The sequence below is a fragment of the Ictidomys tridecemlineatus genome, chromosome 4, assembly GCF_052094955.1.
Source record: "Ictidomys tridecemlineatus isolate mIctTri1 chromosome 4, mIctTri1.hap1, whole genome shotgun sequence".
NCBI classification, from domain to species: Eukaryota; Metazoa; Chordata; class Mammalia; order Rodentia; family Sciuridae; genus Ictidomys; species Ictidomys tridecemlineatus.
The window spans coordinates 21,225,032-21,252,228 of NC_135480.1; the positions used below are offsets into that span (position 1 = coordinate 21,225,032).

Consider the following 27,197-nt stretch of genomic DNA (forward strand, 5'->3'; position numbering starts at 1 on the left):
CGCAGGCCTGATTCCTGCGCTCACGGGTGCGACCTCAGCGAGGGCCAGTCTCTCCTAGGGGCCAAATGGTCCCCAGCCTGAGACACTCCGAGCTGCCTTCCACCTGGAAGGCCCGGGCTGCTGTTGGGTGGGGGTCCGGTCACATGTTGGCGGGAAGGGGGGGCGGCTGATTGACGCGGCTCGGTGTCAGCCTCCTCTGACGTCCTCGCCGCCGTCCTCCCTCCCTCTCTCCCTCGCTCCCCGCCCCTCTGGCGGCGGGAGAGCTGCTGGCTCGCGGGGACCCGGCAGCTGCTTAGCGGCGGGCGGCGGCGGGGACCTGGGTGGTGCGAGGCGGCGGGACCGAGCCCCGCGCCGGGAGCAGGCACCATGGTGCTTTCGGTGCCGGTGATCGCGCTGGGCGCCACGCTGGGCACCGCCACCAGCATCCTCGCGCTGTGCGGGGTCACCTGCCTGTGCCGGCACATGCACCCCAAGAAGGGGCTGCTGCCGCGGGACCGAGAGCCGGACCCCGAGAAGGCGAGTCCGGGGGTGCTGCAGCCCGCCCAACAGGTGAGCGGCGCCGGGCCCTCCCGCGAGGCGGGGTCGCCGGGCCGTGGCGGGGACCTGGGGGCGCGGGCGGAGGCGCCGCGGCCGCGAGGCTCCCTTGGCTCCCGCACTGGGCTGGGAGGGGGCCGCGGACGTGCCCCAGGGGTCGGGGAGGCCTGGGGGGATCGGAGGGAGGTGAAGGGTAACTGGGGGTGAGGGTGCAGAGAGGCACGGAGAGGGATGGGGTGCCGCAGCGAGGGCTGAAGGGGAGGGCAGGGGAAGCGACCCGGGTGGCCATGGGGACCCCGGGGAACGCAGGGACTTGGTGGCTGCGGGGGCTGCGGGGGCTGCGGGGGTCAGGGCACTCGGAAGAGGACGTGGGAGGGGGCCGGGAGCCGGGCTGCAGGAACCGGGGGCTGAGAGTGGGGAAGGGACAGGTCGGGGACTGGAGTGGGGTCTGCGGAGGGAGGAGGGAGCTGGGCGGCCGCGGACCTGGCGGAGAAGAAAACCCAAAGGGAGCTGCGCCCCCTCCCCGCCCGCGCCTCCTCCTCCAGCGGGGACTGGGGGTGCGACCGGGCGACGCCAGGAGGGGCCTCCTGTCCTCAGCTGTGCCAGCCAGGGCTCCCGCAGCCTCCCTCCGCGGCGGGCGGTCTCGGAAGGTCCCTGGAGCAGGAGGGTGCCCCCTGGCATCTGCTCGGTGCAGAGCTCCTTGGGGCAGGAAATGGGCTGCAGTCCCAGGGTGCCCTGCGGCAGCGGCCCGGGAGGGGTCTAGTCCCCAGCTGTGACCTCCAGGGTGTTCTCCAGGGACGGTGCCAGAGGTTCCCTGGAGGACCCCAGGAGGTGCCTGGTCAGAGTGCTTTGAGGAAGGCTGGCCCTGTGCTGGGGGGGGGGGGACTTAAATGACCTCCCCAGTCCCTCTAGATTCCTTCCGGAGCTCACGGGGCTCTGGGGTGGCACTCAACCTCGGGGCTTCCATCCTTTTTCCAATCAATTATCCCAAAGCCACGGGGTCCAGGTGTGCGGGGCCTGTGCCAGTCACCATACAGTGACCTGGAAAGGAAAGTGGTTTGAGTTCTTACAGCTGAAGGAAAGTGACATTGACTCTGGCTGAACAGGAGCCACAGGGCAGTGGGACGACAGGCTGGAATGATCTAGAAGTGGGAGTAGCGCCCCGCTGGCAGGGGTTGGAGGAACCCTTTTCCAGAAGTGATGGAGCCCTCTCCAGCTCCTCTCCTGCCCAGGGCACCTAGGGACGGCCACTGTGCTCCTTTCAGGGGTGGCTCTCTGGGCACTGTGTCCTCCCTTCCCGGAGAGGACCCCTGCAGAAGCAGTGGGTTTAAGTGACCTCCAGGACCCTCCCGTGCTTTGTCCTATTGACAACCAGTGGCTGGCTCCAGGGCTGATCATCTGCTAAAGACAAGGCAGGAAGTCTCAGCCCTAATACGATTGTCCACACATCTCATTAGATAAGTCACAGCAAACCATGGCACAGGCTCTGTGCCAGGTCCTCTTAGGAGTGCTTTACATTATTAATGCATTTAACAACCCGTCAAGAAGCTATGGGATGATTCCATCAAAAGATTAGGAAATAGAGGTTCAGAGAGGGTAAGTAACTTGCCCAAGGTCACACAGAGAAGTTTTAGAGCCTAGCTCTCCAGAACTGGTCTGACTTTGGAGTCCATACCCCCAGCTGCTCCACGGTGCTCCCTCACCTGCCTGATCCAGAGTGGCTCTCTCTACAGCCCGGCTCAGGCCAGTGTCCTCTTGTTTTGCAGTCTCCGCCTCCCTGGTTTTATGATTATTCTTACAGGACACTGAGCTCTGTCCTCCCCTCTCTTCTAGCTTTTCACACAGATGGCTTCTCCTGACCCTTTAGGTCTCTTTTGTGTTTCAGTGTCACCTAGTCAGGGAGGAGGATGCCTACTGTCATGTGAAACGAGGCGTCTCCACGTCACCCTCTCCCATACCATTGCTTCCAGATTCTTCCACAGCACTTGCGACAGTGCAGGCGGGTCTTTGGTTCTCGCCTCCTTGCATAATACTTATTCCCAGCACAGAGTAGTGTCTGGAAACCACCTGGCGTCCAAGGAAAAAACTGTCACACACAACTGCGTCCCAGCAGCCAGCTGGGGGTAGCTCTGTTAGCAACTCCCAGGTGGGTGCATCCGTCTGGTGCGGGCTCTAGAGGGACACAATGAGCCTTTATTGACACATGACACCTGCCCATCCACAGTCCCCTGAGTGGTTTCCTGGGGGACACGGGATGGAGCCACCTGGGGCTCTGTCTATAGAGTGTGGCAGGCTGAGGTCTCACAATGGCTTGGTGGCAGCTTCCTTCAGCCGCTGACCTAGATAAAGTAAATAGAGGAAAGACGGCCCCCGTTGATTTCAAAGAAAGTCAGGCGCCCGTGTCTGCAGGGTGGCAGGTGACGTGATCTCAGTGGCAGATGTGGACAAAGAAGACCGGGCCAGTGGTGCTCTCTGAAGATGCGCCTTAGAGAGAGAGGGCTGGGGGAGGGGAACGCCCGGCAGAGGGGTGTGAGGTTTGGAAAGTCCCCATCCCCCCTCCCCGAGAACTGGGCCGTCTTTGGGGACAGAGACGTCCCTGTCCGTCCTGTTGGGGAACCTCTGGGGTTTGCAGGCCGGACTTGGGAACCGGATTTCAGGCCCTGGAGGGCTGCATGAAGGTGAAGGTTCCTGTGAGTCTGAAGAGAACTTGGACGTCTCCCAGGGGTCTGAGCCTGCTGATGGGCCTGGGGACAGAGTTTCCAGGGTCATGGGCTAGGATGGGAAGGTAGAAGCGACGTCTTATTTTCATCTGCCTCCAGCGGGAACAGCGTCTTCTGTAAGAAGACATAAAAACCACCCGCAGTCGTCTCACCAATCCACGTGACTGTCCCCAGGGAAAGTCGTGGACGGTCCCAGACACAGGTGCTTCACCACGGGGCACACTCATCCCTAATTCGGAGTGTGGGGCCCGCCCAGGCTCCTGCCAGTCCCTGTGGGTCAACTCACTGACCAGGAAGCGCCTGGCGTCCCTTCCACCGCTGTTCCTGCTTTTTCAAACAGCCTTGGGACGTGTCCCTGGGCTTCTGGGGACAGCTCCAGGAATCCTAGAGGTCAGCAAGCCCTACTTAGGGGAGGGGGCAGAGGGTGGAAGCGCTTGGTAACGGGTCCCCTGTAGTGCCTCCAGCCAGCCCCGGGCCACAGTTCTCCGTGGTTCTTAAAACCACACTCTGGACCTCTCTCTTGTCCTTGTCCTCGCGCACGGCGACCGTCAGGGGACCCAAGGAATTCCGTCTCACCACTTGCTTGCTCTTGGTCTGGCAGGACCCCGGCACCTTCCTGTCACAGCCCAGGCTGGGAAGCTTGGTTATTATGGGTGCTGGTGGCCTGAGCAGGGAGCCCTGGGGAGGCAGAGCGGGACAAGGACCTCCTTCTTGCTTCCGAATGCACTTGCTGGTGGCAACGGCCCCTGGGTTGTCTCTGCCCTCTGGTCTGGGCGGGCTGCCCCTGGGCGGCCCTGGGTCCGCTCAGGGGAAGTCCTCTGCCCTGCCACCCACTGGAGAGCCAGCGGAGCCGCCCCTGCCGTCACACAGGACGCAGGCCTGTCTCCAGAGAGCCTTGTCTCGGGGTCCCCTTAGCCCTCACCTTGTTGTGACCTTAAGTGTTTTTCTCAAATGCTGGCGAGGCCCCCAGGGGACCCTGATGCTGTCCCCTCAAAGCCAAGGTGCGGTGGAAGGCAGTAAGGTCACTCGGCCTCAGCAGCGGTCACTACTTGGGCCTCTTGCGTCCACACCGCCTGTTTCCCACTCTCAAACTGAAAAGTCCATCCTTCCAGGGAGGCAGAGCCCGGAGGGGCTTCCTGTGACGCCACAATATCAATTCCTAGATTTGATGAGATAAGTGACAGATTTATATCAAACAAACAATGTGTGGACGGTGGTCCCCTCTCCCCAGGCCAGCAGTGTCCTTCATGATTTATTTATGTGTTTGGTGGGTTGGTGGCTATCCCTGACAACATCTGCTTGAAGTTGGGCACGTGACAAGGTGTCTTTGGAACTCAGTCACCGTGTTGCTGGAGGAATGAACAGGACAGGGTGGTCACCGCGGGGGTGCCACCAGGGAGGCGTTGACCGGAAATCTGCAGCTGGCCCTATGTATTGGTGGGGGTCCCCTGGGGGAGCAGGGCCGTGTCCAGCCTTTGGCTGCTGCCCTGCTTGGTGACATGTGCTGGTCACACAGTGTGGTCACTCTGTGACAACGTGCCCAGCCTGATCCGTATGACATGTGAGCTTCTCGCTACGTCCTTAGACGTTGATTTTTAAAATGTCATGTTAAAAACTGTCATGGAGCCACGTGACGGGTGTTTATATTAATTTAATATTTTTATGGCCAGGAGGACTTTGGGGCTGTACTTGAGAGGACCCTCTCTGTGGTCTGTTAGAAGCTTCCTCCCAAGCCCTGTCCGCCGTGGTCCTGTGGCAGCAGAGAGACCGTCCCTTGGCACTGGGGCCTCGGCACCATCTGTGGGCGGTGGCGCCCCCCCACCTGTCCCTCTCCTGGCCCTAGACCCTGGGCAGCCCCCCACCCTCACCGTCCTCACCCTGGCAGAGCCCGGCGGCGGGCACAGGTGCTGCCTTTCCTGTTAATGAGCTCACTCATCAGGGGCGGCGGGCACTGGAGGGCACTGGAGGGCATGGTGGGCACTGGTGGGCAAAGGCTGCCGCAGAGCAAAGACAGCCCTGCTCCTCCGGATGAGCAGGGTGGGAGGGACGCCGGGAGAGCTTCCCGCAGCTTGGGGTGATGGCCTCCCAGGCCCGCCTGCCCGTCCTGACCACAGGTGGCCCGGGAACTGTGACCCCACCCCGGAACTGACTCGCCCCACACCGCTGTGGGGCCGCCTCTGTGGGGCCGCGCCCTTCAGCCTTTACTTGTTGGTTAGGGTTGGTTTTGTTTGTTTCGTGTACTTTGCTTCTTGTGGCTGGAACCCAGGCGGAGCGCGTCCTCCCGCTGAGCTACTCCTGTGTTTAAAGGTCCATTCTGAGCTCACTGTGAGCCCGCGTCCTGACTGATGAGCCCTTGTCCCCACAAACACCACCAACAGCAAGAGATGTGCTCCCATAGAGCCGTCCTGGTGTGAACCAGGCTCTTTGCCTGTGCCGGTCACTGTGCCGGTCACTGGGCCAGTCACTGTTCTAAGCACTTGAACCACATCGATGGGGACCTTCCCGATAGCCCCGTGAAACTCGCGTAGCTGTGGTTTGCACTTTACAGAGGGGACAGTGGAACCCAGAAAGCTCAGGGGCTCTTTCCAGTGGGGGCTGGAGTGGGTGGAGGGCTCTGCTCAGGCCCACCTGGGGTCACTGGCTGGAGCTCAGGAGGAACCGACACACTCAGGGTCTCCGCGGACCTGTGGGCCCGGCTCTCCGCACGGCCCCAGCAGGCAGTCTGGGCCTTGCCCGTGCTCTGGGGAGCTGCGCCTCCTGCGCCTCCCTGTGCTCCAGGCGCTGGGTGTAGCTCAGGACCCTCCAGAGACGCAGTAGACTTGTTTGGGCTGGTTGCTTAGCGACAGCAAGACAGTGTGCATTTTTCAGCAGGAAATCAGCCTGGGTGGTTTCAGGGAGAGGTGCACACCCACGGGAGACGGCAGGCTTCCAGACACCCAGGACAGGGACTCTGGGTCTGTGTCCCTCAGCCCTGTCCCCGTGGGGCTGCCCCTCGGTGCAGCGTAGAGGCCACTCAGGTGCGTGCCTCTCCTCCTCGTGGAGGCCCTGAGTTTCCGCCAAGGCCCAGGTCACTGTCGACTCCTGGGCAGCAGGAAGGGGGATCCGGAGGCCGCCGGACGCAGCGAGGGGCAGAGCTGAGGAGAATCACACAGGGCCTAAGCAGATGGGGAGGAGGAGAAGAAACCCACCGATGGGCGAGAATCGGAGCCAGGGAGGAGGGGGGCCACGGCAGACACTGAGCCCCGAGTCAGAGCGTGGGGGGAATCGGTGGGGAGGAGCCCTTTCCCGTCCAGTTCCCAGTGACCACCTCACTGCACCCAGTGCCCCTGGGACCCTGCTTTGAGGAGGGAGGAGGTCAGTCTCATAAGGACAAGTTCCGAGCGCCGAGGGCTCGTGTTTTACGTATTGGAGTCCACACACGAGCACAGAAAGGCCCCTACAGCCAACTCGATGAGGAATAGTGTGTTAGGAGAACTCAAAAGGAGAGCAGTGAAAGGGCCTGTGCCCCCCCTCCCTCTCCCCCTCCCCTTCCTCCTTGATCCTGTTTATTGAGCACCTACTGCATACCAGATACAGTGCTGGGGATTCAGTGGTACCCAACAACGCAGTGACCTAGTGTCAGTTCTCACGGAACTAAAGATGTGACGGGGGAGACCAGAGTCCAAAGAAGTGAGAGTGTGCCGTGGGGGTGAGGGGTCCAGGAGACGGTGCTGGAGCTGGGAGGCTGCCGGGTGGAAATGACCCCATCGGGGGTCAGGGGAGGCCTAGCTGAGAGCTGGAATCGGAGCACAGGTTGAGCAGGGCCATAGGGGTGGGTGTTGGGAGCGCCACAAAGAGGATTGAGCCTGGGCCAGGGCCCTGAGGCAGGAGGGCCCTAGCGCGGAGGAGGGCCTAGGGAGGGTGGTGCACGTGAAGAGCGGCCAGTGTGTGACGGGCAGGCAGGGCCTTGTGAACCTCAGGCAGGCCAGCGCAGGCAGGCAGGACTCAATCCTTCACTAACGTCCCTACAAGGCCCCTGAGCCTGTCCTGATGGCACGAAGGTCACAGTGACTTTCAAAGCTCTGTTTTCTTTTGCATTGCAGTAGAATCCACGTAAAATCAACCATTTTAAAAATGTACGAACCAGAGACAGGTGGTCAGTTCACTGTCGCAAACACCACCTCCGCCCCGTCCCAGGACCTTTGCATCACCCCCAAAGCGAGCCCTACCACCAGGCAGTCCCTGCCCCTCCCCGCCCCAGCCCTCGGGAACCGCCCCTGTTTCCTGTCCCTGTGGCTTTGCCTGTTCTGGATGTTTCCTAGAAACGGACACAGGCGGTGTGTGTCCCTCTGTCTCTGGCTTCTTGCGCTCAGCACCCTGCGGCGCGGTCCTCCCTGGGCGTCGGGCTGGCGGTCACTCTTAGCCGTGGGCGTCCCCTTCGGTATCTGTGAGCACCGCTGTCGGCCGCTCCAGGTCCACAGCTGGGACTGACTTGCGGATCCTCCTGGAACCCTGTGTGGGACTCCTGAGGGGCAGGTCACCGGCTTCCACCAGCAGCATCCAGGCCCACCCCCCGCCCGCCCCAGCGGTCCCTGGTGGGGGCTAAGTGTCTCGCTGTGGCCTCTTCTAGGCTTTTCATATATATATAAATCCAAAGCCTTTTCCAAAGTGATCCGTGTAGGTCTATTCTGATTTACACTCCTGACGTATTTCTTAGAAAGTCGTTATTGGGAAACTTAGCCAGTGCAGGAGCATGTACACAAAGACGACGTAGCAGTTAGATTATAGATCGGCTGAATGATCGCTCATCTGTGGCGTTCTCTGTAGGAGGTGGGAATTTCTTTTTCTTTTTTAATCTTTTTTTTTTTTTTTGTATCAGGGATTGAGTCCAGAGGCACTTAACCACTGAGCCGCATCCCTGGTCCTTTTCTATATTTATTTTGAGACAGGGTCTCACTGAGTGGCTCAGAGTCTCACCGAGTGGCTGAGGCTGACATTTGAACCCGAGATCCTCCTGCCTCAGCCTCCCAAGTCACTGGGATGATAGGCGTGTGCCACTGTGCCCAGCCTGTTCCCATGGGCACAGTGACTGTATTTAGGGGCTCCAACGTGATTTCTGATCCGTGAGCACATTCTGGAGTGATCAGAGGGGGGTAGCGTGCCCGTCTCTGTGCCCGCCCTCTCTCTGGTGGGGCCCCACAAGCCTCTCTCAAGCTCTTTGGAGATTTGCACTGTTGTTGACTCTAGTGGCCCTCCTGTGCCGCCGGCCACCAGAACCAGCCGACTACAGCTGGGTCCCATTGACCAGCCTCTCCTTGTCCCCTCCTCCTCCTCCTGGGCCTCTGTGACCGTCCTCCCACGCCGCTTCTCTTCTGTGAAGGTGGCTTTTCCAGATTCCGAGTGGGAGTGACGCTGGGCGCTGTTTGTCCTCCTGAGTCTGGGTTGTCCACCGAGGGTGATGCCTTCCGGGTCCGTCCATCCTGTCATGCAGGGCAGGCTGCCATCTGTTGGAGTGACGCTGGAGAGAGTTGGTGAATCTTTCCACACTTTTCATCCACCGTCTGTGGCGGGGCCTCGGGTCGAGTCTACATTTTGCTCGTGGGAACAGGGCTGCCGTGAAGGTGGGGTGCGGGTCTCGGCGTGTTCTCCCCTGTCCTGTGGCTGCACCCCCAGCACCGGGACTTCCAGCTCATACGGGAGTCACCCTTTTTATTTTTGGAGGAACTTCAAAAACATAATGGCCAAAGTGACTTAAATTCCCATCAACAATGGGTAAAGGTTCTCTTTGCCACATTCTCACCGACACTTGTTATTTTTTTCCCCCATTTTTTTCGTCCTGGGGAATTAACCCAGGGGGTGTGTTGCCACTGACCACATCCCCAGCCCTTTTATTTATTTTAGTTTGAGACAGAGTCTCACCAAGTTGCCCAGGCTGGCCTCGAATTTGCGGTCCTCTGGCCTCAGCCTCCCAAGCCACTGGGATTACAGACACGCGTCACAAGGTCTGGCCCTTTTCTCTTTCTGATCGTGGCCATCCAACTGGAGTGAGACGAGGCCTCGCTGGGTTTGATGTGCGTCTGCTCTGGTGGCCGGTGATGCTGAGCCGTCCTCGCCTCCTGTTGGCTGTTTGTCTGTCTTCTCACTATCTAGGAGTTCTGCCCATTTTCAAATAGGATCCTTGGGGTTTTGCTATTGAGTGCAAACTCTCATTTTAGGAAGATTCCCCTGTCACCGGGAGTATCTAGCAGACTTTCACTCTTGACTACGTCATCAGTGGAGTCTAGGTGGGCACACCTGGTGGCTCCTGAGTCCCACGCGGGAAGTGGAGTGCACAGCAGGCCTGGCCCCTCAGCACACTGGCACCCGCCCTGTCCTTCAAATACGTTGCCTGTTATGTCCCTGTCACCTTCCCGTGCCTCCCCTCACAGCTCTGGGCCCTCATGGGTCCCAGTATGCTCCACCCAGCAGGCGGAGGCTCTGGGTCCCGCGTCCCACTGGGGTGGTGTGCGGGGGCGGGGGTGGGGGTGGGTCGGAGCATTCTCCCTGGGGCTGGTGCCATGCTCACCCCCGTCTTCTAGGCCAGGAGCATCTCTGGGTGCTAACTCACTAGGTAAAATGTGCTTCCATCGCTTTATGACATAGGAAAGCCACTGTGTTGCAATGATATCTTGAGACGTTGATCAGGATTCTGAGCACCTGAGTCTTGTCCACCTGGCAGAGACCTTAGGACGCGGTGACCCATTTCCCTGACTCCTCCCCCCTCACCACCTCTCCTTCCTCGAGGCAGAGAGGCCTGGTGACCAGACGGGAGGCGGAGCAGGAGGGGACAGTGGGACTGGGGCCCACACACACGTCGCAGACACGCAGCAGCAGGAGCGGGCGCTGTGTCCCCTGGAGAAGCTCCGAGCCACCAGGGAATGGAGGAGCTGAGGGGAGGGGTGTGGGCAGCGTCCCTGTCCTTGGCTCCGCCCCCCAGGTCCCTGTTCTCTTGGTGCACATTGGAGAGAGTTTCCCAGACGGTCAGCTGCCAGCCGATGGGAGGACACGGGGGACCTGCTGCCGAGGTGGCGTCAGGGGGAGAGGTGACGGTGAGGCGGCTGCTCGGCCTGCTGCTCCGATGGAGGGTGCTCGGGAGGAGTGGGGTCGGGGAAGGGCTCACGGCCACGGCCACAGGCCCCCACCCCCGGGCAGCCCTGGGCACTGCCGCCTTCGAGGGGCTCCTCCTCTGCGCGGGCACTGCCCCGCTCCCTGCCGCCCACCTTCCTCCCCACCACGGTGACTTCATGCAGGGCCAGGCCACCAGGGAAGGTGGTGGCTTCAAGAGAGACACAGCAGGACCCGCTGGCCCCGAGGTCCACTCTCAAGGGCGACGCCTAACGAGCTGGTCACAGGCACCAGGAGGGACCCTAGGAGCAGCCAGTGACTGTCACCCTCTGTCCACAGCCACAGGCAGAACCTACAGAGGCCATCAGGGGTCCCGGCCCCAGCTGCCGCAGAGCCTCTGACTTGGGGTCCCCGGAGTATCCGTACCAGCCTGCTGCCGCGGTGGACATGCTCCGAGGGTGTCTGCCGAGGGCTTACGAGTTGGAAGCTTGGTCCCCAGAGAGGCCATGTTTAGAGGAGGTGGACCTTGAAGAGGCGGAGCCTAACAGGAAATCCTTAGGTCATGAGGCCCCGTCCCCCTAAGGGATTAATACCGTCTCATGGAACCTGTGGTTAGTTATAAAAAAGTGAGCCTGGCCCTGAGTCACTCTCTGACCTCCATCTGGCTGTGATTTCTCCCTCCTACACTTGCCCCCATCATAAGACCCTCCACCACGAGGCCCTCACCACAGCTGGTGCTATTTGAACTTTCCGCCTCTTTTCTTTAAACGTTACCCAGCCTCAGGCATCTCATTACAGTGATGGAAATGGACAAATATGCTTCCCAATACAGAAAATTATCTCTCAGAATGAAAATATTCATTTTATGATGAAGATGCTGAGCTATCTCATAGGAAGCAAGTGAGACACAAAATCCTGAACTTGAATTCAGACTCCTCCATGACCTTGGCCATGCTGAATCTCACTTTTCCCATAGATGGACTGGAGACGGATAGTAATAAGGTTCTCTAAGGCAAGGTTTAGGATGGACACAAGAAGCCTCGGCCCTGGCCACTCCTCAAAGCACAGTTTAGGTGTCTCAAAATCATTCTCTTCTTTTTCCTTTGCCAAAGCAGTGGCTTGTCTCCATGCAGGGGGAGAGACTATATTAAAAGTGTCCCAGATGTGAAAGATGAAATGCTCCTGCTCGTGTGGGGAGGGGAGCAGGAACCTCCTCTTCTAGGACATTCCTTCATCACATACGGATTTCTGATCACCTACTGTGTGCAAGGCCCTGAGTAAGCAAGCATTGGACACCACAGTCACAAGGTGAACCACATCCCTGACGCTGTGTAGTTCACGTTCCAGGGGGAGAGATGCTCGTCTTGCAGACACATCGGTGGAAGTGGACAGCTGTGGAGAGTGTGGAGAGGGAGTTCGGGGACTCCCAAGCAGTGGTTGTTGATCAGTGCTCTGACCTGCAACTGTCTTGGAGACCCCTTCACTAAAAACATTTGGGGCATATATGCCTCATATGTGCATATTTAATTCTTTGTGAAGCACGTGTATATTGATCTATGTGCCCTATTATTACTAATACATCATGCACATAATAAAGCACATGTAAAATAGACCTTTTTTAAAAAAAAAAAAATAAGTTATAGGCCAGATGCAAGTGATGCACACCTGTAATCCCAGCTACTCCAGAGGCAAATTTGAGGCCAGTCCGCAGCAACTTAGCAAGACCCTGACTAGAAATCAAAGGGGCTAGGATGCAGCTCAGGGTAGAGCACCTCTGGCTCCAGAGTCAGCTCCAAAAATCACTTAAAAATACAAGAACAAATAATTGCACAAAAAATGCTGTTACCTCCCTCCCATATCCCCAGTGGGCTACCCCGCAAGCCTCTGGCACCGTGAGTGGCATTTAGCAGGTCAAGGCCTCGGGATGAGGGCCAAGATATCCCAGGGACGGGACCCACAGGGGCCCTGGGGAAGAAGCAGGGTGGTTAGAAAGCACAGAGGGAGGCGGGCCGTGGAGACGGCACAGGGCAGACTGGTGGGGAGGGAGGGACCGGTCAGGCCAGCCAGGCCCACTCAGGACCTTGGGGCCACCATCGGTGGGTAGCTCTTTGTCCCAGCAGCGGTGGGAACTACGGAAAGGTCTCTCTCCGGAGGTCTGACTGGTCAGCTTGGGCGGTGCACTGACCCCCGGTCGCCGGGTGCAGAGCAGGCTGGCCAGGGGGCCTGGGAGTGAGAACCGGGGAGCGCCCTGGGTCAGACGGTGACAGCCTGCCAGGGAGGTGACCTGCTCTGGAGAGATGGCCCCAGGAAGAGAGGAGGAGGGCTGGCCCTGAGCATCTGCCCCTCCTGCTGGGTGGCGGCGGCACTCGGTGGGTCGGGGAGCTGAGGGGCAGCCGAGGCCAGAGCTCCCTGTGGTGCAGGGGACGAGGGTCTCCGGGGTCCCCGTGCCCGCGGTGCTGGGGTTCTGGAACTCACTGTGTCGCTGGCTGGAGATGACCCGGGGTCTTGTGCACCCTGAGAGCACTGGGAAGAGAGGTGAGCAGGAAGAAGGACGCCCAGGGACAGTGTCTGCGGACACTGACGTCGAAGGACAGTAGTGAGGGGCTAAGGGACGTAGGACAAGAGAGAACTCAGGGACGGGAAAGTCAAAAACGTCAGGAAACACGCTCTCCAAGGCGAGGGCCACCACAACAGAGACCACTGCTGGAGGGTCCAGTACGGGAGACCCCTCCTCTGTGGGACGTGGACCGTGAAGGTCATCCGTGACCTTGGAGACCAATAGGGACCTTCCGCGGCTGATGGGGCCTCTGGGAATGGGCCTGGAGTGGGCGGGGAGTCCAGGTGACTCCGTGGCTGTCAGGGGCGGGGAGAGGGAAGGTGGTGGCTGCGCTGGGGACAGGCGGTCACTGGAATTTCAGGCACAGACAGAAACCGTGAAGACAGAGGGAGAGAGACAGGGAAGAAGCCGAGGCTCCAAGTGGCTGGGTGCGGGCTCCGGTGGCGGGAGGACACTGCTGCCGCACAGCAGACAGGGCACAGACGGTGCGGGAGGGTGGCGGCTCCGTCTCCAGCGGGAGCCCAAGAGCCTCCGTCCTGTGGGCTGCCTTTTTTTCTGCGGACGAAATCTGAGGGCAGAGAAAGAGAAATGCAAAATGTGGGCTCGAGGGAGGATTTTGGCAAACAGAAGGACTGCCAGGCAGGCAGAGAGCCTCCGTGAGCTTGACGCCTCGGCCCTGGTGGGTGACTGATGTCCCCGTGGATCCCGGCTGGAGTCCTGCAGATGGCGTTAGGGAAGGATCGGGGCCAGGCGCTCCTTACACTCCGAAGGGGTGGAATCCAACCAGGAAGCTGGAAAGGGAAGGAGTCAAGGGTCCTAGGGGTCTTAGTGGTGAGGGGCGTGGTCTAGTTGCAAGAGGCGTGGCCTGGTGGCGGTAGGCGTGGCCTGGTGGCGGGGGGCGTGGCCAGCTGGCTGGAAGGGGGCAGGCTGTGGAGGAGGGCGCCTTGCTCCTAGCCCCGTGGTGCCCTGAGAGCAGTGTGCCCCCAGGTCAGAAGTGCAGAACCTTCCTTGAGCTCCCTCACAAAGCAGGCAGGGCCTGGGGGAGGGCAGGGTTGGAGTGACGCTTGACTTCCTGACGGTTAACACTAAGAGGAGGCCACCACAGGCGATGACGAGTCAGCAGGTGCCATGCGGTGCTCTTGGATCCCTTTGTGTGTGTGCGGTGTGGCTGGGGATTGAACCCAGGCCCTGGGCGTGTGAGGCAGCACTCTACCAACTGAGCTATCCACACCCCCTTAGCAAAGCACAGCGTTCCCTCTGCAGAGGGGGCCCCTGGAGTCCGCGGCCCCTGAAATCCGTAGGAGGATTTCCCAACCGGCAGCTGGTGACAGGCTGTCCTGGTGGCACAGGGTCTGGAGGAGTGGGTTGAGAGCACTGCCAGGCATCTAGGCCACATCCCAGACTCCAGCGGTGTCCCTGGGCTGGGGTCCTCACGTCCTGTGCAGGAAGAAGAAGGGTGGCTCTGGCTGCAGCTGCCACCGTTGGAAACCCAGCTCTGGGACCCCAGCGGCCTCCGTGGGGAGACCGTGAATGAAAGGCAGTGGGACTGATAACAGTATCAGCGATTAGTACTCGTGATGACGCCGTCCTTAAAGGACGAGGTACAGTGATCCGACTTTACGCTCCTCCTGAGCAGGGAGGTGGGAGGCACCTGGGCTCTGGGCTGCAGCTCTGATGGCCCTTCTTCCACATGTGCCCCCGGCTAGTGACACCACCTCTCCACACCTCCGTCTGGAGTGTGTGCGAGGTCATGTGGTCATGGCTGACTGTTGTGGGAATTAAATGAGATCATACACCGAGCATCGTGCCCAGAGCACAGTAAGTGCCGGGCCGACCCTTGTGTCTCCAAAGCCACACTGAATCCTCCCGCCTCAGCCTCGGCCTCCCCCTGCTCCCCGACACCAGCCCTGTTGTCTGGCCCCCAGTAAGTCCTGGCCCCGGAAGGCCCCCTCCTGTCAGCTGCACCGACAGACTCCCTTACCCTTTGGCATCAGGCAGAGCTGCCCCCAGAGAACCCCCAGGGAGACCTGCCTGATGACATCAGGAGAGTGGTGGGCATTTACCCCCTCTCCCTTCCTGCCAGGTTGCTGGGGGACCGCAGTGTCCCTCACCTGAAGGGCTTAGTTCCTGCCTCCTTTACCCAGCCACCTTGTCCTGGTTCTGGTGACTTGCCTGCTTCTTCAGGCCTAGGGAAGTGCCCAGCTTTTCCTGGCCTGGGACACCCACCGACCCTTGCTGGCCTCCTTAGCCCTCCACGCGGTGGCGTATGTCTGTCATCCCAGCGGCTCAGGAGGCTGAGGCAGGAGGATGGTGAGTTCAAAGCCAGCCTCAGCTACTTAGCAAGCCTCTAGGCAACTCAAGAGAGACTCTGTCTCAAAATAAAGTATTTTTTTAAAAAAGGGCTGGGGATGTGGCTCCCTGGGTAAGCGCCCCTGGGTGCAATCCCCAGCACGAAATGAATAAATAACCCATCTGCTCCCTGAAGCCCGCCTCCTTGCTCGGAGAGAAAGTGCCGTCGGTTCCCGCCCCTGCTCTATCAATAGTGTGTTCAGCCCCTTCTGGGGATCCTCACCAGCCCAGCCATCCAGGAGAAGAAAGGGACAGGGACAGGGTGTCCACAAACACTGTCACTCCATTGGAAAGGATCAGGAGCGCCGTGACAAGACCCTCTATCTGCAGGTTCTCTTTAGAAGCCACTTTTATTTCCTATTTGATCCAGCATCTGCAGGGCACTGGGCACATTTCACAGCTTTTGATAAGTTTCCCCAGACGGACACCCGGGCTGGGAAGTCTGGGGCTGCTAATCTCGTCTCAGGAGCTGGCGATGAGCAAGGAGATGCCCCCCACTGGGTGGTGAGGGAGCCCATGCTCTGGATGCCACTGACCTGCTGTCCTTTGAATCTTATCTTCGTGACAGCATTTTGCAGACTGCCCGGGGCTGGCCCGTGTGAGGTGCAGGGGAATCTGGGGGGTTTGCATCTCACTTAAAGGGAAGAGCAGCCCATCTGACGGCACCCATCTGCCTTGAATCTGCCACAGTGGTGGCTGGGAGGGGAGGGGCAGAAGCAGCCCCGTCACTGGCTGTCCCTAAAGCCTCTTCCTTGTTGACTAGATGTTCAAGTCATGCAAGGAACCCATCTGCTGCAAACCCCGCGGTGGCTGCAGATGTCTGGTGACGCTTGGCCCTCTTCTCCTTGGAAAGGGAAGCCGAGAAGCCCATATGGAAGTGCTGTGTCCTTGGTCTGCTCTCAAATCCCTCCCAGGGTGGCCTGGGTCACCCCTATCCGTCACCTGTTCCTTGGAGAAGTCCCGAGCACCGCCACCTTCTGATTTCACCCAGATTCTAGGCAGTCATTCCCCAGCCTGGTCCCTTGCTCCCTCCCCCCTGCACTGGCTGCTGACAGTCCCCCAGTTTGAGATGTCTCTGTGTCTCCCATCAGTCACCTTGAATCCTGGGCAGAAATCCCCCCTTCGGGAACCTCCTCTGATCACACCATGGTGAAAAGCTCCTCCTGAGGTCTTCTGTAGCACACAGTCCAGACCTTGGTCTCTTTGGACAGCTTTGGGGCTGTGGCCCAGTGGTGGAGCGTATATCTAGTATTTATGAGGCTCTGGGTTAGGTCCCCAGCACTGCAAAAAAAATAAATTAATAAATAAAAGACTTCTCTTAGTACTTACTTATTTTTTTCTAAGTCTGCATCAGGAACAACCAATAGCTTCCATCTTGCATGTCACTTCTTATCCACTGACAATGACTTTCTGGAGCCATGAGTTGAGTACCCTGTGTCTGAACTCAGCAGGAAAGTATGCTTTCATGGATTAGCTATGTCTGCCATGTGCACAGGAGAGCTGTCGTAGATCATGGCATATCTGGACCCCCACATGAGCACTGTGCTTCCCGAGGGCAGGGACTTATTCATGTATCTTCCACAGGATGGAAGCTGGGTCAATACGCAGGTAGTGGGCAGCAGGCGTGAGCTGGTTTCCGTCTGACAGATTGCAATCTGATGTTTTACTACAGCTCCCCTGACTGTGCTCATGGCAGACATGACTAATCAATCAAAGTATTCTTTCCTGCTGAGCTCAGACACAGTGTTCTCAGCTCATGGCTCCAGAAAGTCGTGAATTTGGGTTTAAAGTTGAAACGTAAGAAAAATTCAGTCATAGTCCATGTCCTATTCTGAAGCCATGCTTTACAACCTGGATTTTTTTGTTTGTTTGTTTTTGGTCATGGATATTGGACCCAGGGGTGCTAAATCACTGAGCCATACCCACCAACGCTTTTGATTTTTTTACTTTGAGATAAGGTCTCACTAAGTTGCTTAGGACCTCACTAAGGTTGCCGAGGCTGGCTTTGAATTTGCAGTCCTCCAGCTTCAGCCTCTCAAGCTGCTGGGATTACAGGTGTGCCGTCACCACGCCCAGCACAGCTCGGCTAGTTTTGAAGCCTTCATGGTAGAAACTGACGCACTTTCCCAGTGTCTGCGCTAAGTGGATGGACGTCTTAGGCTAGTGATTCTCTGCACTTTCCTACACTGAATCGCCGTTGATGGACAAATATTACATGCTTGAAGGGTTCTGAACAATTCACCTCCTCTCTCTCCCATTAAGAAAAGCTTCTGATAATGAAAATGTGTGAAAGAAGTATGGTTACAAGCATAACCTTGGACGTACTCGAGTCAATTTTCAAACGATTAAAAATGATCACGTTTCAGTCCTTTAACTATCGTTTGCCATAAACAGGCACAGTAACAGGCTTTAATCCATGACCCGAGGACTAGAGAGTCAAAAATCCCCATCGCTGCTCCGGTCCAAGATCCCAAGTTCAATGTCACGGAACCTGACATCTCACCACTTTTCTCAGCTTTTAATATCAAAACGACTTTCTTTGGAAAACAAACATTAAAAACATGGCCGCCACAAATGGAAGGATGGAAACGCTGTTGGGCAGACCCAGAGGCCCAGGGGTCCCATGTCACAGATGTCAGCCAGGCCGTCAGCTCCTCCCCACGTCCGCCACGGCAGTTGGGCGAGAAGGATTTGAGTCCCTAGGAAAGCAATATGGTGAGTGGGGGAGGGGTCCTGGTGGGAATTTCAGAAGCCAAAGTCTGGCAATGAGACCCTCACGCAGGAGGCAAGCGAGTAGCCACCAGCCCAGCTGTGGCCGCTGATGACGAGCTGGAGGCTGGGGGAGGGGGCTGTGTTGGAGACCCACAGCAGTAACCGGGGGATTCTCAGAATATCCCAGTTTGTGATGAGGGTCTCCAGTGGCCTTGACATTGTCTTGCGCAGGTCACGAGTGAAACACGTTCTGCACAAAGACTGTCAAACCCAGATCTGGACAGAATAATACCCAGGCGGATGCCCAATCATGCAGGCAGTTCCGTCAACCCCCTGCTGATGGCTGGGGAAGGCGGGCAGGTGGGGAGCAGTGCAGCTGGGCCCGGCTCTGCGGCTGCTCAGCCTAATGACGTGGCACCAGCTGGAAAATCAGAAGCAGCGATTTGGACGTTTCTAGGTAGAGTGGTCAGTAACCAGGGCCACGGCCCCAGGGACCCACGCAGGGTAGTACAGTGGTCAGCACTGGCTCAGGGTGGTCTTGGATTCCAAGCTCGGCTGGGTCATGGTGGTGGTGTGCCTTTAGGCAATTTCCATTTCTCTCTCTGAGCCTCAGTTTCTTCCTGTGTGGAGAAAATGATGACAGTGTCTTATTGATTGCTGTCAGGATATGGAGAACAGAGAAGTAGGCCGCACTTACCTACAGGGTAGGATGAAGGTTAAATGCGGTGACCTTGGTGTTGTGCTCTCTGTGTCCTGTGCATGGGGAGGGTCCAGCCTTTTGGGCATGGTGACGCGGCAATTCGAATCGATGCAGCAGCCCCCTGTGAGAAGGCCTCCAGCTCGCGTCTCACTCTTGGGTCTTCAGTCCCTCGGAGTCTTATTAAAATTCCATTTTAAATTCTATTTGCTCCAGAAATATCGGGGTCCTGGCAACACTAGCACTTTTCTCCGGGGGCTGCAGACTCCTGTCCTCTGCACCCCTGCACCTCTTCGGGGTGCCGTCTTGGCCTGCTGGTCAGACTGCAGCCAGGCTCCAGGGTGCCCGGCACAGAGTCAGGGTCCCTGTGGCTCTCCCTGTCTCCCCTCCCTTGCCACCCGCCCTCTGTCTCCCAGGCAAGGCTGGCTTGGATCTTACTGACCTGCCTGGCTTTCCCTGGGCTCCTTTACAGCTGTCATATTACAGGGTCCCCCTCCTGCCTCTCTCCCCACCCACCTGGGCTGGGCAGGTGGAGGTGGGCCCTTCTCCCTCTTGCCCAGCGGTTCCTCCTTCCATCTGCCTGACCCCTGAGAAGGAGAACTGACCACTGCTTCATTGGGTTCTTGCTCCATGTCAGGCAGAGAAGCCAACTGCCAAATTGCTAAAGAGCTCAGGCTCCACGGGCCCCCGCCCGGGTTCCAGTCCCGCTCTGCGTCTTATTAACCGCGTGACTTCAGACTTAACCCCTCTGAGCGCCAGTTCCTCTTAAGTGAAGTCGGGCTGACAGTGATGCCTGCCTCGTGAAGCTGTGAGTTTTGAATGAAACTCGTGCACACCAGTAACGGACACGTGGCTAATGCCAGATGTGATCTATATTGTTTTATTTATTTATTTTTTTTCCAAATGGAAGCTTGGGGAGTCCTACCTGACACTCAGATGCTCAGTAGTGCGGTGGACACCACTTCTCTTCCTCTCATTCCCTCGCCCTCGGCCCGGATCTTAACAGTATTTATTCCTGATCTTAACAGTATTTATCGCTCGCTTGGCTCTCCTGGTAGATTATTGAACGGTGCTGTCTCTCCATGGTGCCAGCGTCTGGAGCCTTAACAAAGGCTAAGTGAACGGCTGAATGGTGACTAACAGCGGAGAGCGGGGCAGGTGTGTCTCCTGGTGGTGTACGGTTCTGCGTTGGCAGAGGTGCACTGACCCAGCCGACAGCCGGGCTGACCCACCCAGAGTCTCCCCGTCTGTCACGCTGGGTGCCAGCCAAGGGGAGGGGCGCACCGCAGAAGTTTTATTGTAAATTTAGAAATAACTGGGAATGGAGGAGAGAGTAGGAAGAGGAGAGCCCTAAGCCAAGGACTCGGGAGTGGACTCAGGGGAGGGGTGGGGCCTGGACTTGGGATTCACAGAAGGGCAGCTGGTGCCGGGCGGGTTGCCATGGAAACACTGCTTCCTGTCTGGACCCAAAGACAAGCCGCTTCTTGCAGCTTGAAGAAAACCCTGCCCCCCCCCACCCCACTCTGGGATTCGCCCATAAGTGGCCGGCGGTGGAGGGTCCTAAGATAAATGTGGGTGGGAAGCCAGAGCCCTCACCTGAGAGGCGGGCGGTGCCTGTGAGCAGCCACCCCACACCAGGGCACCCTACCCTTCCCGGTGTCGGCCTCCTCCCCACCCAGGGGGGCCTCAGGTGAGGGACCACCCACACCATGGTCCCCAGGGGGCTCCCTACAGGCAGGTCCCAGGCTCCATCAGACCCCGCTGAGTCACACCTGGGGCCTGAGAATCTGACTTGTGCCTCCCCAGGTGAGGCCAGTCCAACCTGGGAATCGCCCGGGAGGGACGGGGCAGCAGGCCCCCAACCACCTCAGCTCCTGTCCTTAGGAGGCTGTGGGAGTGTGTGAGTGTGTGTGTGTGTGCATCTATCTCTCCAGATTCTTCCTGGGTACCACTTGCTTACAGTGATCTACACACACCCCACAGTTACAGACAAACCAGTTTTGATGGGACTTGTCCCCCAGGAGTGACCCACACATCTTCCCAGTCAGTTCTCCCCAGAAGCCATGGCCGCGCTGGTACCTGTCACCGCCCGTCACTTTCCCGGGTTCTGAACACCATCAGGGTTCCTCCTCTGAGCATGGTGGGCCTTCTGGGTCGCTGAGCCTTTGTTGTGGGGATTTGGGGAACAACTGTTCCCGTGTTGAAATCCTAACGCCCAGTGTGACAGTGTGTGACGGTGTGTGGCGGTGTGAGAGAGTGTGTGGCGGTGTGTGGCGGTGTGTGGCGGTGTGTGGCGGTGTGAGATGGTGTGTGACGGTGTGTGTTGGTGTGTGACGGTGTGTGGCGGTGTGAGACGGTGTGAGACGGTGTGTGGCGGTGTGAGATGGTGTGTGACGGTGTGTGGCGGTGTGTGACGGTGTGAGACGGTGTGTGACGGTGTGTGTTGGTGTGAGACGGTGTGTGACAGTGTGTGACGGTGTGTGACGGTGTGTGACGGGGGCTCTGGGATGTGGTTAGGTCACGAGGGTGGAGCCCTCCGAATGGGATTAGCAGCCTGATAAGAAGAGGTACAAGCTGCTCTCTGTCCCCCACTGGGTGGGGACACGGTGAGAGGACAGCCGTCTGCGAACCAGGAAGTGGGCCTCACCAGACCCTGGGCCTGCTGACCCTTGACCGTGACCTCCAGCCTCCAGAACTGTGAGAATTGGGCGTTGCTGTATAGGCCACCAGCCTGAGGTCATCTGTCACAGCAGCCTGAGGTGTGTCGGGGGCTTTTCTGTCCATTGCAGGACGTTGAATATCCCTGACCTCTAACTCTGACAGCCCCTGTCCCTCACTGTGACAATAACCAATAGTATCACACCCCCCATGACAACCAAAGTGTCTCCAGACACTGCCAATGTCCCTGGGGGGCAGAATCGCCCCTGGTCGAGGTGTGACTGGTGAGTCACCTGAACTCCACCGCGTCCTACTGGGGAGGACGACTCGGTCACAAGAACACGCCACAATGTCCTTTTCCATCCTGGGCTGCCTTCCGTTAGGGACAAGGGTGATGAAGTTGCTGTCGGTGGTCACCTCTACGTCCTTCTGTGGACTCGTGTGTCATTTCTCTTGGATCAATAAGTACCACGTAGCGGAACCGCTGTCCTGGGCCGATGTGGGTCTGACTCTTGGAAACTTGTTTGCGTGGCCACTTCCTCTGGACCAGCCGGCGGGGCGCTCTGGGGCCTGGTCAGGGCCAGTTCCAGGGAGAGTCCATTCCCGTGGGTGGGAGGTCCGTTTTCGAATGTTATTGAATGATTCTGACGAGCCACTTCATCAGCTGCTTTTGCCGTGGAACAAATCAGATTTAGTGGCTTAACACACTGATATCATCTCCTGGTGCCGAGGGTCAGGAGCCCGTCACCGCTGGGCGGGTCCCCGGCGTGGGGACTCACAGGCTGCAGCGAGATGCTGTGGTGGCTGCGGTCCTCCCAGGCTGCCCTGGGGAAAGCTCGCGTCTCAGCTCCCCCGTGGGCTCGCCGAAGAGACCCAGGTCCTCCCTCGTACCCTCCTCGGTCCCTTGCCACGTGGTGCTGTCTCCAGGGCAGCCTGGGCCTCGTGGCTGGGTCAGCAGAAGGAACAGGTGACAGGGAACGAGGGAGGAGGGACCCTACTGGGCAGGCTGACCTCCAACGTGACGTGGGCCACGTGTGCACACCTGATGTTGGAGCAAGGTCCAGCCACGCTCTGGGGCAGCTTGAGGGTGCACAGGCCCCCAGAGAGGACCCTGGGGATCCCACGGCAGCCCCGCCCAGCCCCACAGCTCGGGAGTGAGAACGCCGGGTCGAGACAGAGTGTCCCCACCCTCCGGTGACACGGGAACCGATCTTGTTGGGTTCTGTCTTGATACACACACTCCGTGTCTCCACGTACTTCATCAAAACCAGCAAAAGAGAGTTTATCAAGTGGTCCAATGAGTGAGCCCAGGCAACAGGGGCCAACCAATATCTCCAGCAGTGGACTTTGCTCTGCCAGCCTCTGTGCCACACCCGCTCGACCTGGGTTGTCATATCTAACCCTCAATCCAGCCCCCGAGATGGATGGTGTTGTCAGTATCACTCAGTTTCACAGATGAAGAAACCAGGCCCAGAGAGGTTAATCAATCAGACCCTAGATCACACAGCATGGAACTCGCAGAGCCTGAACTCCAAGCAAGACATCTGCTTTTACACCTTCAGTGCCTGACCAGCAGGAACTTCAAACTCAAATTCTTACACCAGTTTAGAGGTGTGCATAATTTCCGTGTTAGAGCCCAGAGTGACATCTCTTTCCCCAGGCCCAGTGTCCCCTCCGAGGGGGCTCAGCTGTGCTCCAGACCCAAGCAGCAGCAGTGGCCTGTGGTCAGCACCATGTGAATACTCTAGGCCCCCATCTGTCCTCTCTGCCGTCCCCTACCTGGTCAAGCACAAGGGCCCAGGCCACGCCCTTTCCTGGACACGTCTGCTTCCCCACCTGCACTTCCTGGGGGCTGCTCTGCGACTTTGAGAGGTTGTCCCAGCCCCAAACCCCAAATTAATGAACAGTGTTTAGGTAAGAGATTCATCATGTCTCCAAAGAGGTTGCCCAGAGTCTCTGGTCGGGCCAAGAGTCGTTCACAGACCATTAACCACCGATTGATCTCTGCTTTCCCCACACCAGTCCTGGGCCCGCCGCCGCCTGGCGCTCTCCTGCGCTCCCAAGCCTGGCCCTGGCCCGCGGAGCCTCTGTAAATATCTGCTCATTAGATGCAGCTCGGTTCACCTGCCTGCCCAGGGCCATCTGTCTCACCTGGACGGCAGAGGCACAGCCTGAGGCTTCCGGGCTGTTCTTCCCGAGGATGGAGGTCCAGGGGCCAGGGGAGGTGGGGCAGCTGCGGGAGGGAGGGGGGAGCCACCAGCCGCAGGGTGACAGCTGGGTCTCCAGGAGGGGAAGAGCCTTTCAGGGGAAGGAGAGGGACGGACACCTGACTCCTGCCCCCAGGGGTCAACGCTCCCAGGGAGTTTTTGTATCAGAAGGTTTTTTTTATAGTAAGACACACATCACAGTCTGCCATCTGCCATCCTGGCCCAGGTGTGCAGCTCGGCGGTGCCAGATCCAGATAATGCTGCACAGACACACCCACCGCCCATCTCCATGGAGCTTTTGTGTTATAAAACTGAAGCTCTGTGCCCATGAAAAATTAAACTCTGTACCCAGCCCTGGCAACCACCCTGCCACCTCTGGCTCTGCGATGTTGACCACTCGACGCATCTCCCAGAGGTGGGAGCCTGTGACTGGCTTCTTACAGTTAGCGGTAGCTCCCCCAGGCTCATCCCTGTGGCCACAGGTGTCAGAATCCCGGCCCTTTTTAGGGCTGCGTGATATTCCAGTGTACATGCCACAGACTCCCGATCCCGTCGTCTGTGGATGGACACCTGGATAGCTTGCACCTTTCGATTTTTGTGAGTGATGTCGCTAGGAACATGGGTGTCCAGGTATCTCCGATGTCCCTGTTTCCTGGGTACATACCAAGGAGCGAATGATCCTATGGTGATTCTATTTTTAATTTTTAAAGAAGTAGTCACACTGTTTCCCGTAGCAGCTGCACCTCTCGGATTCCCACCAGAGGCATACAGGACTCTGATTTCTCCGCATCTTCGCCAACACTGGTCGCTTTCTCTTTTGCTATGATAGCCATCCCGATCCTATGGAGTGGCACCAGTTATGCCACTGTCATATGCAGCTTTGCCCTGCATTTCCCTGATGACCAGTGAGTGCCTTTTCACGAGTTCAGTGGGCACTTGTACTTCCTCTCTGGAGAAATGTCCATTCGAGTCTGGACTCATTTTGAGTCTCTCTTTGGTCGTGACTCTTCGCACACCGGGATTGCCTTTGGGTGGACGGTGTCCCTGGTGCCTCCCACCTTAGTAGCCATGGAGAAGCCCCAGGACGAGAAGCATGACCGGGAGGGGCATGGGTGGGCCCGACCGGGCACTGTGCTGTGCCACCTGAAACTGCTCCGTGCAGAGCTGGCCACCGTGGGGGGAGCCAGTGGCCAGAGGCCCCAGAGACAGGAAAGGCTGGGGGACCCCAGAGAGGCCTGCCAGGGAGCCTGCACCACGGGAGGATGCGCTTCGCCCGGCTGCTGTGGGCGCACCTGCTCAAGGCCAGTCCTGGCTGGAAGCCTTCCCTGTCTTTCTGCATCCGGTTCCCAGGTCCTCTTCCCTGGGCTCAGGTCAGACGGACTCTGAATCCCTGGTCCGAAGCCCGCCTGCCCTCCTTCACCCAGGGCCAGGCCTCCACAGGCTCTTTCTCTGGGCCCTCCTCCCCCCCCCCCTTCCCTCCAGATGTCCTTCCCCCAGCTACCACCCTCTCCAGCTCCCCTCGGCTACCAAACCTCTGCTTCTTGGATACCGCAGCTATTTAAGGTGCATTTGAGGATGCAGTGGAATCAGGGCTTTGAAAAGCAACAAATAAGACTCCAAGAGAAGGAGCGAGAGAGGTAATCAGCTGGTGCTTTTGATCCTTGGACAGATTCATGTCACTGTGAGCGGCCCTGCTCCCGGCCTGGGCAGGGGCTGGGTACCACCTCAGCTGAGGGTAGCCATTGCCGCAGGAGAAGAAGATAAACAGTGAGTGAGGAGGCCTTCGCCTGGAGGCAGAGACTCCGGAGAGGACAGAGGACACCCAGGCTAGTTTACGCAGGGTCATGGTCTCGGTGATACTTGTCAGAATGCAATGCATCCTTGGGGGCCTGGAATCCCAGAGGCTCAGGAGGCTGAGGCAGGAGGATCACAGGTTTGAATCCAGCCTCAGCAACTTAGTGAGGCCCTAAGCAACACATCAAGACCCTGTCTCTAGATAAATCAGAAAAAGGGCCGAGGATGTGGCCCAGGGTTAAGCGCCCCGGGTTCACTCGCTGGTGGAAAAGCACAGCATCCATCTAGAAGGTACCTGGGCTACAAGGCACAGACCAGCTCAACCAACAAGAAGGACGCTGCTCACGTGACTTGAAGGGCAGGGGAGGCCAGATGCTGGGCCTGCAGATGCGAGGCTCCAGGAGGTCCTGCTGGGGATGAAGTTCCTTCCGTCTCTGCACACGGCTGGCTACCATGCTGCCTTGGGCTAAGGCCGACTGGCCTTGCAGTCCCAAGATGGAACCCCGAGCTTCCCGCCAGTTCCTCTATGTCACGGAATGCGTGTCCTTGGTCCTTACATTCTGTGTGGGTGGGCTTCCCCAGGACAGGTGCCTCCCCACGGGCCAGAAAAAGCCACCAAGATCATGCCAAGAGCTGACAGGGTCAGAACAGACAAAACTCGCCCCAGGAGCTGGGGGTGGGCGGAGCCTAGACCCCCCAGTGATGGTGTGGGGGAGGGGGACACGGTGGACATTATGGGCCACCCCAAAGCACCTGTCTTTTGCTCCAGGGCTGCACTCTAAGCCCCTGTAGCAGGCTTCGGAGCTTATCAGGGACACAGGAATCGAGGCCCCCTGAAGAGGGGGAAGGCAGACCCTGGGTCTGTGAAGCCTGGAGTGAACCTCACCTGAACCCAGCCCAGCTGGGAGCCCCACTGAAAATGCAGGCCCAGCCCCAGGGGTCAAGCTGGGGGTGAAGGCCAGCCCTGCCCCAAAGCCACCCAGCTGGGAAGAAATAAAGACCAAACACAGACCGCTTCCCAGACCTCCCTAAGGGCCCTCATGTGGTCCCAACAAGTGACAGGGTGACTCTGAGGCAGCAGCAGCCTCTGCGACCCTTTCACACCGTTGGACAGTGGGAGTGGCCTGGCTGGGCCCCCCGGGGGCTGCGAGTGCCTCTTAGTTCCCAGCACTGGAGATCCGCAGGGGAGTGACCTCAAATCTGGAGTCACGCCATCTGGAGGCTCCATCGTCCCCAGCACTAGCAGCTGGATGACGCTGGGCGTCCCCGGGCCTCAGTTTCCCTGCTGTGAAGTGTATAATAAATGGAAGTCGGACTGGTGAGATATCCCAGGCAGACGAGACTGTGGAGGGTAAAGGACCTGGGAGCATTAGGCCTTGCTCTGGGGTCCCGGGGGCCCTGGCTGCCTGGCGTCAGGGCACAGCCCTCCCCACCCCCCTCTGCCTTCCAGCTCCCTCTCCTTCAAGGTCTAGCCCCCGGCCCCTTCCCTGACCGGCCTCCCAGGGACGGGCTGCCCCGCAGGGACACACTCCTGCCCTCTCTCTCTGTGGTCACCCACACATGCCCCGCTGGCGCGCTGCTGTACTGTGGTCCTGCGTGGCCAGAAAGACTTGGTATTTACTTCTGTCGCTTCTGATGGGCTCCCTTGTACATGGACTCACTTGTACATGGGCCGATGCGGGACCGGGCACTTCGTGCATCTTTCAGACTAAAGAAGTGGCTCAGAACGAGGAGCGAGATAAGCTGAAAAACCATCAGTCACTTAAGGGACAGCCCAGAAAGGCAAAATGACCTGCCCAGACTGACCCAGCTCCCGTGGAGAGGCCAGGAGCCAGGCAAGGCACCGTCCCTATGCTCCGGGAATTCACATGCTGGTGCGAGAGACC

General features: G+C 58.5%; 1 protein-coding gene across 2 annotated transcripts in view; it reads left to right on the top strand.

The window, feature by feature from the left end:
- Nucleotides 1–212: 212 nt before the first annotated feature.
- The window catches only part of Syt13 (synaptotagmin 13), a 43,388-nt gene continuing 16,403 nt past the window's right edge, over nt 213–27,197 (top strand). The window contains exon 1 of one of the 2 annotated variants that reach the window (XM_078046163.1): nt 213–549. In XM_078046163.1, the coding sequence (XP_077902289.1) occupies nt 367–549 (183 nt within the window). In that variant the 5' untranslated portion in view covers nt 213–366. The remainder of the gene's footprint in view (nt 550–27,197) is intronic. The other variant, XM_078046164.1, reaches the window with a different exon arrangement.